General features: G+C 36.6%; 1 protein-coding gene across 9 annotated transcripts in view; it reads left to right on the top strand.

The window, feature by feature from the left end:
• Positions 1 to 13,210, top strand: part of ATF7IP2 (activating transcription factor 7 interacting protein 2) — a 103,028-nt gene that overhangs the window by 78,723 nt on the left and 11,095 nt on the right. For all 9 annotated transcript variants that reach the window (XM_019012816.4, XM_055365278.2, XM_055365276.2 and 6 more), the window contains one exon: positions 12,859 to 12,932. In XM_019012816.4, coding sequence (XP_018868361.3) covers positions 12,859 to 12,932 — 74 coding nt within the window. The remainder of the gene's footprint in view (positions 1 to 12,858; positions 12,933 to 13,210) is intronic.

Raw genomic sequence — 13,210 nt, forward strand, 5'->3', positions numbered from 1 at the left:
AGGTGGGTGGATCACGAGGTCAGGAGATGAAGACCATCCTGGCTAACATGGTGAAACGCCGTCTCTACTAAAAATATAAAAAATTAGCCGGGCATGGTGGTGGGTGCCTGTACTCCCAGCTACTCAGGAGGCTGAGGCAGGAGAATGGCTTGAACCTGGGAGGCGGAGCTTGCAGTGAGCCGGTATCACACCACTGTGCTCCAGCCTGGGCGACAGAGCAAGACTCCATCTCAAAAAGAAAAAAAAAAAAAAAATACAAAATTAGCTGGGCATGGTGGTGCATGCCTGTAATTCCAGCTACTCGGGAGGCTGACACAGGAGAATTGCTTGAACCCGGGAGGCAGAGGCTGCAGTGAGCTGAGATCACGCCACTGTACTCCAGCCTGGGCGACAGAGCAAGACTCTATCTCAAAAAATAAAATAAATACACTAATGTGATTTGCCTGGAGAAAAACCATTATCAACTCACAACTCACTATAGATGCAGGACTTGATAAAATACCCATTTATGATTAAAATAAATTCGTGGCAAACTCAGAATAGAGGTAACTTCTTTAATCTGACAAAAATTATCTACAAAATCCCTAAGACAAATCTGATGGTAAAACATTGGAAGTGTTCCTTGGAGATATAAAAGAAAGATGCCTGCTGTCACCATTTTATATAACATACTGGATGCCTTAGCTAATGCAAGAATGCCAAAAAATCGGGGGAAAAGGAAAAATACAAAGTATAGTAAAGAAGGAACAATATTATTACTATTTTGGGGTGATTGGGGGGTGTGTGTTTGAAATCTAGTGAAACCTAGAGATTAATTATTAAAATTAATAAGAGTAAAACAAGGTTGCTGAATTCAAATATCTAAGAAATCTTTCGTATTCCTGTTTAGAATACATGATAGAAACAATCAGGAAATAAAATTTTGGAAAAGCTGTAACACCATTATAGAAGCCCCAAAACATATCAAGTACCTAGGAATACATTTAAAAAGACAAACAATAGCTGAAGAAAATGTAAAACGTTAGATATTAAAGAAAAATCAATTAAAAAGATATATGGTGTGGACAAAGGAGTATTATATTTATAGAGTACAACTTCAGTCAGTATCTCAGTGTGTAATTTTGTAGAACTTAATGACGTGATTCTAAAATGCAATGGGTTCAGAGGTCAAGATACTCTTTAATTAGTGAAACAAAATGGAAGGAATTTGCCATCAGATGTTAGGATATTACAAAGCTACAGTAATAGCATAGCATGAGATTGGCATGTGCTGGACAAATAGACCAGTGTAACAGTAGAAAGTCCAGAAACCCATGTATGTATGTATATGTGATATGTGATGGAGATTGTGTGGCAGTCAGTCATTTGGGAAATGATTGACTTTTAGTAAATGGTACCATCTTGTTTGCTGTTTATGTTGGGGGAAATATGAAATTGGACTTCTTTGTAAAGCTATACAAAAAAAATCATATGGATTAAGGAACTAAAAATATCTAAAGGAAATTATAAAGCTTTTAGAATATATAATGTCTTCATGAACTTGGATAGGGAATGTTTTCTTAAGACATAAATGCCCTTGCCATAAAAGAAAAATTGATTAATTTTACCACATTAAAATTAGAAACTTCTTTTCTCAAAAGGCACTATAAAGATAGTGAGAAGACAGGCCATCCGAGTTGGAGAAGATAATCGCAGCACATATAACCTGTAGAGGACTAGTACGCAGAATATATATAAAGAACTTCAACAAGTCAATGAGTAAAAGCCAAATAATACAAAAGAAAAATGGGCAAAAGACTTGTGCATCCACTTCACAAAAGAGGAGTTCGAAATGGCCAATATACATATGAAAAGGTGTTCATCTTCATTAGTAATCAGGGAAATGCAAATTAAAACCACAATGAGATATCATTTCATATCAGGTAAGGAAAAAATACATTTAAAAATCTGACTACTGGGTATTGGTGAAGTTTTGAAATAAAGGGAGTAGTATTTAATGTTTTGTTGCGTGAGTAAATTCGTATAGTACTCTAAAAGAAAATTGGCATTATCTGGAAATATCAAAGATATGAATATCCTTTGACCTAGCAGTCCCAGCTCTTGATATATCCTAGTTAGAGGTATATCTATTGCATGTTGTTATGCCATAGAATATATGTATAGGAATGTTTATTAGCAGCATTTTTTATAATGGCCAAAAACTGAAAGGAAAAAGTGTCCATCTACAGTTGAAAAAGAAATTACCGTAAATCTATACGGTGGAATGTTGCAAATGAATGAAAATGAAGGAACTGCAGTCACATGCAACAGTATGGATTATTCCCACAACGTATGATTGGAAAGCAGACACAAAAGACTCGTATGATTCCATTTAAATGAAGTTCAAAAATAGCCATAAAACAAAGTGCATGATTCAGGGATTCTAAGCTGGAGAGTAAATCTAAAGAATAAAACAAGGAGATTAGTACCACATATGCCATTTATGGTGAGGAAGTTTATGATATAGGATAGAGGCATATGGATTTCTGAAGTGCTGATAATTTAAAATTTACTTACCTGAATATGGCTGCATGGGCACTGGCATTGTATTTATTTAATGGAAAATATATTTTTAATATAATCTGAAAATAATTATCTTTTAATCAGAAAAATGATGTATGCTTAGTGTAATCTGACTGATGTGTGTGGATTTATAATTACAATCTTACTACCTGTTTTCTGTTTGCCCTGTTTTATGGTCCTTTTCCTCATATGTATCTGTCTCTCTGTTATAGCCATCTTTTGAATTAATCTTTTTTCCATTCCCCATTACTTTGTTAATTTTACCGTTTTCATTATTCCTTTAGAAGTTATTCTAAGATAATGATATGTATTCTTTACTCGGAATAGTACTTCTGCTATTTTATAGACAATGCTTGATCTTAGAATACTTTAGCTTTGTTTACTGTTTTCCCCATCTTATGTGTTTTTGTGCGTTTCGATTTTACATTAAGTCCTAGAGGATGACTACTATGTACCATCATTTTTTATTTCGAGTTACCCACATATTTATGTTTTCTCTTGCTCATTTCTTCCTGTAGTTTCATCTTTCCATCTGGGCTCATTTTTTTTTTCACAAGAAGATCTCCATTTATTATTTCTTTTGCTTTTAGTTTTGCTTAGAAAAAATGCCATCAGTTTTTATCCGGAAATGACTTCATTTTGTCTTAATTTTGAAGGGTATTTTAACTTGGGTATAGAATTATAGGTTGGCAGTTATTTTTCTTTCAGCACTTTCATTTTCATCACATTGCTTTCTGACTTCTATTTCTGTTGAAATGTTTTAACATTTGTTTTATTTTTGCTTTTTCAAAGATAAGTCTCTAGCTGCTTTTAAGATACTCTACTTTGGTTTTCATCAATATACTATAAGATGTTAGGTGGTGGGGTGGTGGTAGTATACTTTGCCTTTTAAATTTATACTGATGGGGGCTTGTGGCCCTTCTTGAATCTATGGCTTGATACCTTTCATTATCTTGGGAAAATTCTTGACATTATTGCTTCAGATATTGCTTCTGGAGCATTCTATGTCTTCTGCCTTACTGGTTTCTAATTATGTGCTTTTCTATATACTCCATCTGTTTTGCTCTAGATACTTTTGTCTGGATATTTTCAACTAACCTGTGTTGTGTTCCAGCTTATTAATCCTTTCTTTTATTGGATCCAAGTAGCTATTAAACCCATGTATTCTTAATTTCAATTTGTATATTTTTCAGTTCTTGGTTATTTTTTACAAATTCATGTTCTTTGGTGAAATTCTTTACCTTGCCATCCAGGTGTTGAACATTTTAGTCACTAAGATTTTCAGATCTATTTCTGATGACTCTCCTATCTGGGTCACTTTGAACTCTATTTGTGTTTGCTGTTTTACATCTTTGTCCTATTTGTTAGGACAGTTGCTAATTTTGTGTTTGATTACTGGATATTGTATATTGGAAACTGTAAAGGCTCTAAATGATGTCTTCCACCAGACTAGATTCACTCTGTACTCTGGAAAGCAGCAGAGAGACACAGCACCTGTGATGGATTTTAAATATGTCCACAAATTTTCGATACCCCTCCTTTAAAATGTGGAGCCTAATTTCCATCTTGGACTATACTTAGTGACTCACTTCTAATGAATAGAATATGGCACAAGTGACATTATTTTCGTAGGTCATAAAAGACATTAGCTTCCTTGCTTTCTCTTAGATGACTTGCTCTGGAGCAAGTTAACTGTCATGTCATAAGAACATCAAGCAATCTATGCAGAGCTCTACATGGTGAGGCATCCTGCTAATAGCTATGTGAACAAGCCGTTTTAGGCTCTGACCCCCAGCCCTGGTCAGACCTTTGGTGACTGCAGCACCTGCCAACATCCTGACTGCAACCTCATGAGAAAACGTGAGCTAGAACTCCTGAACTACACGACTTCCTACTTATTTACCCACAGGAACTGAGATAATGAATGTTTGGATTTTTAGGCCATTATGTTTTGGGGTAAATTATTACATGGCAATAGAGATACAATACAATATTTCCATCTATTCAGAACTTGAGCAGAACTGAGGCTGATCTACAGATTTTATAAGACAGTGATTTCTTATTTTCCCCCATTCTTGTGTTACAGCCCTCATGCCTGGGATATGGCCTGTGGCACCCCTCCTATTGCTGGTCTTATATTCCAGTTCTTGGCTCCTCAATACCAGCCCTCTGTGATTTCAGTCACTTTTTGCTTGGTTTCATAGCATCCTGTGTGGCTGAGTTGACAGATGCCTTGAGAGAAGAACACTGGCCAAGTGTCCAGCTCACTTCTCTTGGATCTTGGTCTCTCTAGTTATTGGTCTCTCAAGTTATGGCTGCCACCACAGCTTTCTAATGTCTTCAAATAGATATTTTTTCCCCAATTTTTCAAATTGCTCAAGTGTGGGGCTCCATCATGGCTGTTCTACCTGTCCTTCATGTACTTTTGTATACATTATCTATTTTTAAATGTTTAAAAACATTTAAGAAATAAAGGAACCCTTACAAAGGAAAAAAGAAATATATTGTTCCCTGTTGTTATCCTGGCTCTAGAGAAAACCAGGAGATTTTATAATTGTTTTTTCTCATGCCACAGGTATTGAAGGAATTAGTGCTACTGTTGTCTGTGTCTATAGTATGGCTAGATATAGAAGTTTAAGCATTTTTGTTTTTAAAATCAGGAGGAAATGGGAAAGGCAATAACAACTGAGCTGCAGAAGCTCATAGAAGAGAAAGTTTATGGCCCAAAACACATGACAAAAATTAAACTTGCTTAAGTTGGAAGGAAATGCCTTTATGTGCAATTACTTCCAAAGAGTAAGCATCAGGGTCTAAGGCACCCAAGAGCAGACCGTTTCACCAATACTGATTGAATAAAATATTAATCCTGCCTAAAAAAATCTTGCATTGAATTTCGTGTGATAAGGAAATGTTTACAGAGATGGAAAGGGGGACAGGAAGGAGTTACTAGCCACAGTGTCTTAAGAAAGTTACTACTATTTTGCATGTGTTGCTCCCTACTCATTCTTTTGTTGCTGCTGTTGTTGATGATGTTGTTTGGAAGACGGAGTTTCGCTCTTGTTATCCAGGCTGGAGTGCAACGGCACGATCTCAGCTCACTGCAACCTTTACCTCTTGGGTTTAGGTGATTCTTCCGCCTCAGCCTCCTGAATAGCTGGGATTACAGGCATGTGTTGCCACGCCCAGCTAATTTTGTGTTTTTAGTAGAGACGGGGTTTCGCCATGTTGGTCAGGCTGCTCTCGAACTCGTCACCTCAGGTGATCCACCTGCCTCAGCCTCCCAAAGTGGTGGAATTACAGGCGTGAGCCACCACGCCTGTCCATCCTACTCATTATTAAAATTTATTTAATCCTAATAATAAATGTATCCCTCTTTTACAGATGAGGAAACCAAAGCAGAGTTTCTTGCCCCAAAACACTCAAGTAGTAAATGGCAGAGCCTGGATTTGGATCTAAACATTCTGTCTCCAGAAACTATGCTCTTACCTACTACATAATAACAATGCCTAGAGAAATGAATTACTAATTTTAGACATAGAAATGTTTCTCCAAGGTAAACTACAAGTAGACAACATATGTTAGTCACACTCAGTCTTCCATAAAAATTATCAGTTTCCTCAGTTTCCCTCCCAGATGTGGTTCATTAAAAAAGAGCTGGGCCGGGCACAGTGACTCACGCCTGTAATCCCAGCACTTTGGGAGGCCGAGGCTCCTGAGCTCAGGAATTTGACACCAGCCTGGGCAACACGGTGAAACCCCATCTCTACTAAAAACACAAAAAATTAGCTGGGCGTAGTGGTGTGCACCTGTAGTCCCAGCTACTCAGGAGGCTGAGGCAGGAGAATTGCTTGAACCTGGGAGGTGGAGGTTGGCGTCATCCGAGATTGCACCACTGCACTCCAGCCTGGGCAACAGAACGAGACTCTGGCCCAAAAACAAAAAAGAGCTTTCATTGGTAGCAGTTAGTTGAATAGTTTCATGAAAGTTTCATATCATTACATTAAAATCTAGTGGAATTCCAGTTAGACCATAAGTTTGCCTTTTACAAATGGATTTCTCAAGATAAGCATTAACAGCTTTATATACAGACATAATTTTTAAAATAAAGTTAGTTGACATGTAATATCTACTAAAAGCTACATGAACAGTATGTTAGCCTGATGAATTTTCACAAAGTGACAGATGACCCAGATTAAGATACACCAATGGCATCCAGCCTGCCTCATGCCTGTTCTCCTAGTCATCAGTCTTCTAACACCATAAATCGTTTTTGCTTTATTTTTGCCTTTATAGAAACGGAATCATACTCAGTGAGCTCTTTTATGTCTTCTTTCATCCCACATTGTGTGTCGTGATACCCATCCGTGCTGTTGCTATTCAGCAGTTTATTCATTGCTATATAATATCATATCAATATGCCACAATTATATCTATCATATGAATGTGCCACAATTAATCTGTTTAGTTCAGTTCATTGCCATTTGGATTGTTTGCAGATTGGGGAAAACATAAATGGTGCTGCTGTGAACATTCTTTTACATGTCTTTTGGTGAATGTACATATATACACTTCTGTTGGACATATGCCTAGAAGTGGAATTGCTAGGTCATAAGGTATGCATATCTTGAGGTCTGATACCACCAACCAGTTTACCAAAGAAGTTGTACCAAGTTATACTCCCACTATAAGTACATGAGATTTTTATTACTGCGTATCCTTGCCAACTCTTGGTGGTATCTCTTTCTTTTTAGCCATACTGGTGTATAGCATCACATTGTGGTTTTAATTTGTATTTCCTTCTAATAATGAAAATTAAGCAAATTTGCATGTTAGCCATTTGGATATCTTCTTTTATGAAGATTTTTGCTTTGTCTTTTCAATTTTTTTGACAGATACATTCATTATAAATATCTTTCCTGACCCAGAGTCATGTTGTTTCCCTAATGGTGTCTTTATATGAACTGACTGTACTTAATTTCAGTGTAGTTTTTTTCATAGACTATATGCTTTTCTGATGAATGCTCTCTTTTTTAACTGTTTGCTCCTACTTCCATATTTTTAAAATTATTAATCATGGTTGTTTTAATGCTCTTGTTTTAACTCAAGTATTTGGATCACCTGTGCATCTGTTTCTATTGTTTTTCTGTCAGTCTCTGGTTTTTTTTTGGCATGCTTGATAGTTTCTGAAAAATTGTTGAGGCTGTAAGTGATATCTTGCCATAAGACAAGGCTAATCCTCTGCTTGCCAAATAGAGTAGGATCTGATCACCTGATCTTCTAAGGGAATGATATCACAAGGCTTGTAGTAATCTTGGTAAGGCTCCTTCTACCTCTAGTTCACTCTGGTCTCTAAGACATAGCCTACCATGGTTACCATCTGAAAGCTTAGACTGTTTGCCAGGGCTCCTTCACCTTGGTGGGTCCCAAATATTATTATTTACCTCGTAAATACAATGAAACTGCCAAAAATTACCTCCTTTTTAAAGATTTTCTGCTCAGTTTCTTATACTCTCAAATAGCAATAATTTGAAGTACTGTAGCTTCAACCAAAGAAAAATTAAGTGAAGGATTTTGAGATTGATAAAGTGTTTTGACTGTCGTATAATGAACATCTGAGAAGAATTACTTAAAATTTTCTTACAGATTAGCAATGAAAAATACAGCTATCAGTCTTTCATCCAATTTATGACTAATATTACTAGAAGACAAAAATATATATAAAAGAAATTTAACAATTTAGAGGGTAAAAGTGGATAGAAAAACCAATTTTTTTTTTTTTTGAGATGGATTTTCTCTGTCACCCAGGCTAGAGTGCAGTGGTGTATCTTGGCTCACTGCAACCTGTGCCTCACAGTTCAAGCGATTCTCCTGCCTCAGCCTCCTGAGTAGAGCTCCCACCACGCCTGGTAATTTTTTGTATTTTTAGCAGAGATGGGGTTTCACCATGTTGTCCAGGCTGGTCTCAAACTCCTGACCTCAGGTGATCCACCCGCCTCGGCCCCACAAAGTGCTGGGATTACAGGTGTGAGCCATGGCACCCGGCCAAAAATCAAATATTCTTTTTTTTTTTTTTTTTTTTTTGAGACAGAGTTTCGCTCTTGTTGTCCAGGCTAGAGTGCAATGTCATGATCTTGGCTTACCACAACCTCTGCCTTCCGAGTTTAAGCGTTTCTCCTGCCTCAGCCTCCCGAGTAGCTGGGATTAAAGGCACGTGCCACCATGCCCGACTAATTTTGTATTTTTTAGTAGAGACGGGGTTTCTCCATGTTGGTCAGGCTGGTCTCGAACTCCCGACCTCAGGTGATCCTCCCACCTCCACCTCCCAAAGTGCTGGGATTACAGGCATGAGCCACCGTGCCTGGCCCAAATCAAATATTCTTAATAAAATTTAGATTTAAATATTTGTTTTTGTTTCTTAGAAATAATGGCAAATGTTAGAGTCCCATTGAGAAATGTGATATTTAAAAAATTGTTGAATTTGTGTTTTTTTAAATCTGCATGGAAAACTGTTGAGCATAAACTGAAAAATGAACATGATTTTTGCCTCTCCCCATGCAGTCAACAGCTACAGGAACTGACATTTTGCTATAAACAAGGCAAATCAGGCTGAAAAATTGTTTTCAGATATTGTTCAACCAGGAGTTTAGGATCATGATTGGGAAAACAAATGACATGAACTCTACCATTGTCCCAGCTTCCTGCCTGGAGGCATTTTCCAGGTCAAGAGCAGGGATGGAGGAGGGATTCCAAACAGAGCCTTGTGGTCTTGCTGAGTTTAGGTCAGAGATTGGAGAATCTGAGTTGACCAGAATTTATGAAGTGGAACAGTGAAGAGAAAAAAATTCAGATAGAGCTCTGAAGATCTGCAAAGGGGCCTTGAAATATTGGCTGAATACAGATCTGCATGCAAAGGATGAAACTACGAGAGACTGGGGAAAGAACTATTGGAAAGAAGGCCAAGTGATTGATTCCTAGAAGTCATACATCTTGTTTTCCCCCTGGCTAGAAGAAAGATTGGTAACATTTTGCTTTCCCCTTGGCTAAAATGAAGAAAATTTATAATCAGAAGTAACAGGTAGGGTCCACAGATGGTTATTGCTTTAGTGGGGCTCAGTTAGTCCCAGAGACTGCAAAGAATCTATACACAGAAAAGCCAAAAGCAAGCTTCAAAGGAATCAGGCTAATCCTAAGTAATTTAATTGCATGCCAGAACAAAGTCTAACACTCTTTTGAAGAAATGAAACAACATCCATTACCCAACAGCATAAATTTTACAATATCTGACATCTAATAAGAAATTCCCAGGCATGCAACATAGCAAAAAATATGACCTATTAACAAGGAGAAGAATGAAGTGATCTACCCAGAAATAATTTGGACTTAGCAGACGACCTAAAAGAGCTATTGCCAATATATCAGTGAAATAGGTATAGAAAATGTTCAGTCTAAAGCATGGAGAGGAAAAAGACTGAAAAAACAATGAACAGAGCATCAGAGACCTATGGAACAGTATCAGGCAGTCTAATACACATTATTGGAGTATCACTAAGGCAGGAGCTGAGCAAATGTTTGAAGATACAGTGTCTGAAAATTTTCCATAGTTGATGCAAATTCTAAATCCATAAATGAAAAAAAGTTAAATTCAAGCAGAAGAAACATGAAAGCATACAAAACCACATCAGCAGATTGCTGAAAGTCAGTGAGGAAGGGAAAATTTTAAAAAGTAGCCACACAAAAGACACATCACATGGAAAGGAACAGAAAGTCTGACCAACATGGAGAAAACCCCGTCTCTACTAAAAATGTAAAATTAGCCCAGCATTGTGGCGTATGCCTGTAATCCCAGCTACTCGGGAGGCTGAGGCAGGAGAATCGCTTTGAACCAAGGAGGCAGAGGTTGCGGTGAGCCGAGATCATGCCACTGCACTCCAGCCTGGGAAACGAGCAAAACACCGTCTCAAAAAACAAAAAAGGAACAAAAAGTAAGAATGGCACCATACTTCTTGCTGTAAGCTGTGCAAACTAGAAGACATCTCTAAAATTGAGATCATAGATACACCTAAAGTATTGAAAGTTTTTAAAAAAAAAGTCCATTCAGAATTCTATATGCAGTGAAAATATGTTTCCAAAGTGTAGGGGAAAAACAGACTTTTTAAGCCAAAAAAAAGGGAGAGAATACATCAACAGACCTACATTACAAGAAATTTTGGAGGAGATTTTTCAGGCAAAAGGAAAATAGTATTACATAGAAATTTGGATCTGTACAAAGTAATATAGACTGACAGACATTGTAAATTATGTTGGCAAATAGAAAATATTTTTGTTTCTTTGTAGTGTATACACACAACACACTTCATATAGAAACACTACATCCTATATATATGTAGAATATATAGTTTAGAAATTATATATATACACACACACAAGCAAGAAACAATTGGAATTTGAAATTTAAAATGGATGCCATTTACAATGACTTCAGAGAACATAATATATTTAGGGATAAACCAAAACCACCTAACCTAAAACTACAAAGTATTACTGAAGAAATTAAAGGAGACCTAAATAAGTGGTGAGATACGCAACTTTCGTGAATTCATTAAGATGTTACTTCACCCCAAATTGTATATCTATCAATGCCTCAGCCGTTTTTGTAGTAAGTAACAAACTGATTAAAAACTTAAGGCCAGGCATGATGGCTTACACTTATAATCCCAGCATCTTGGGAGGCCAGGGCAGGAGGATCACTTGAGGTCAGGAGTTCAAGACCAGCCTGGCCAACATAAAAAACATTTAAAAAAAAATTTTTTTTAAAAGTTAGCCAGGCCTGGTGACACATGCTGTCGTCCCAGCTACTTAGGAGGCCGAGATGAGAGGATCTTTTGAGCCCAGAGGTTCAGGCTTCAGCAAGATACATTTGCACCACTGCACTCCAGCCTGGGAGACAGAGCACGAGAATGTCTCTTAAAAAAAAAAAAAAAAATTATATATATGTATATATATATATGTGTGTGTGTGTATATATATGTGTGTGTGTATATATATATGTGTGTGTGTGTGTGTGAATATATATATGAAAATGCAGAGACCTAGAAGATGAAAACAATGTTGGGAAAGAAAGAAGACTACACTATCTTTGTTCAAGACTTAACTATAAAGGTGTAGTATTAAGACAGTGGTGTTGGCATAGGGATAGGTATGTTGACCAGTGGACACACTAGAGAATGCACATGTAGTTCATTGGTTTACAACAAAGGTACCAATGTAGTTTAACAGGAAAAGATGTTCTTTTCAAAAATGTTGCTCGAATAGAGGGAAAAGTGAACCTCAGCTCTTACTTCATACCATAAACAAAAATTAACTCAAAATGGATCATACACCTAAGTACAAACAGTAAAAACAGAAGATGTCTGCAAGAAAATGGTATAATTGGACTGGGCGCAGTGTCTCACACCTGTAATCCCAGCACTTTGGGAGGCCAAGGTGGGCGGATCACCTGAGGTCAGGAGTTCAAGACCAGCCTGACCAACATGGTGAAACCCTGTCTCTACTAAAAATACAAAAATTAGCCGGGCATGGTGGCATATGCTTGTAATCCCAACTACTGAAGAGGCTGAGGCAGGAGAATCGCTTGAACCTGGGAGACAGAGGTTTCGGTGAGCCAAGATTGCGCCATTGCACTTCAGCCTGGGGGACAAGAGCGAAACTCCATCTCAAAAAACAAAAAAGTCGCTCATAAAAAAACAGGGTCAAAATGGCTTGAAATATTCTATAACCGTAATCAGCATCATTTATCATCATTGTCTCAAATTTGTGGTAAATATTGCTACTGGAGAGAGAAAATGAAGAGTAGTAGCAGTTCTTTTTAAAATAATTTTCTTTGTTATAGTTTTCTACCTTTAGGAGTCCAGGTGTCTTTATGGGTCTTAATAGATTTCCTTCATTACATGATGTTTCATTTCTATAGAAGTAAGTATATACGCTCAAATGAATTTGTATGTTTTATACATTTATGTCCATTGTATACTTATATATATTTTGAGTCATTGTGAAAGACCCATAAAATGTAGTAGGGATCTAATTATTGGATTTTGATGAATCTTTAGTCATATAACTGAACTGGTAATAAATGGAGTTTTTTTGGGTATTTGGTTTTATCATTTCTATTTCCCCCCACGATTGTTCAATTAAAACATTATGAAATGTTAAGTTAGAGGACTCCTAACCACTAATTGCATGTTTAAGCCTGATAATGCATGTTTAGTTTTTGTTTTTAATTTCTTTTTATCATTTTAGTAACAATGATGATGTTATGTTGATTTCTGTGGAAAGTCCTAATTTGACAACTCCAATTACATCAAATCCAACAGGTATCTTATAGCTGATTAGAATATGATCTATCAAGTTAGAAGGCCTTAAATCAATGTTTGCTTTAAAGTGAAAAACTGAATAATATCTTTTAATAAAATGAAAAATTTAAATGTACTCTCAAATGTTCTAATTTATATCATGGTTAATATTACCTAAATAAATGATTCCTTAATGTAATTGAGATTTCATTTTAACCTTGTGTTTTATCAGTTTAGGGCCTTTTGTTTCTTTTATGTGTTTAATGACTTTATAAGTTGTAAAACTACTTATTTTTAAT

This window comes from Gorilla gorilla, chromosome 18 (assembly GCF_029281585.2).
Source record: "Gorilla gorilla gorilla isolate KB3781 chromosome 18, NHGRI_mGorGor1-v2.1_pri, whole genome shotgun sequence".
Lineage (NCBI taxonomy): Eukaryota > Metazoa > Chordata > Mammalia > Primates > Hominidae > Gorilla > Gorilla gorilla.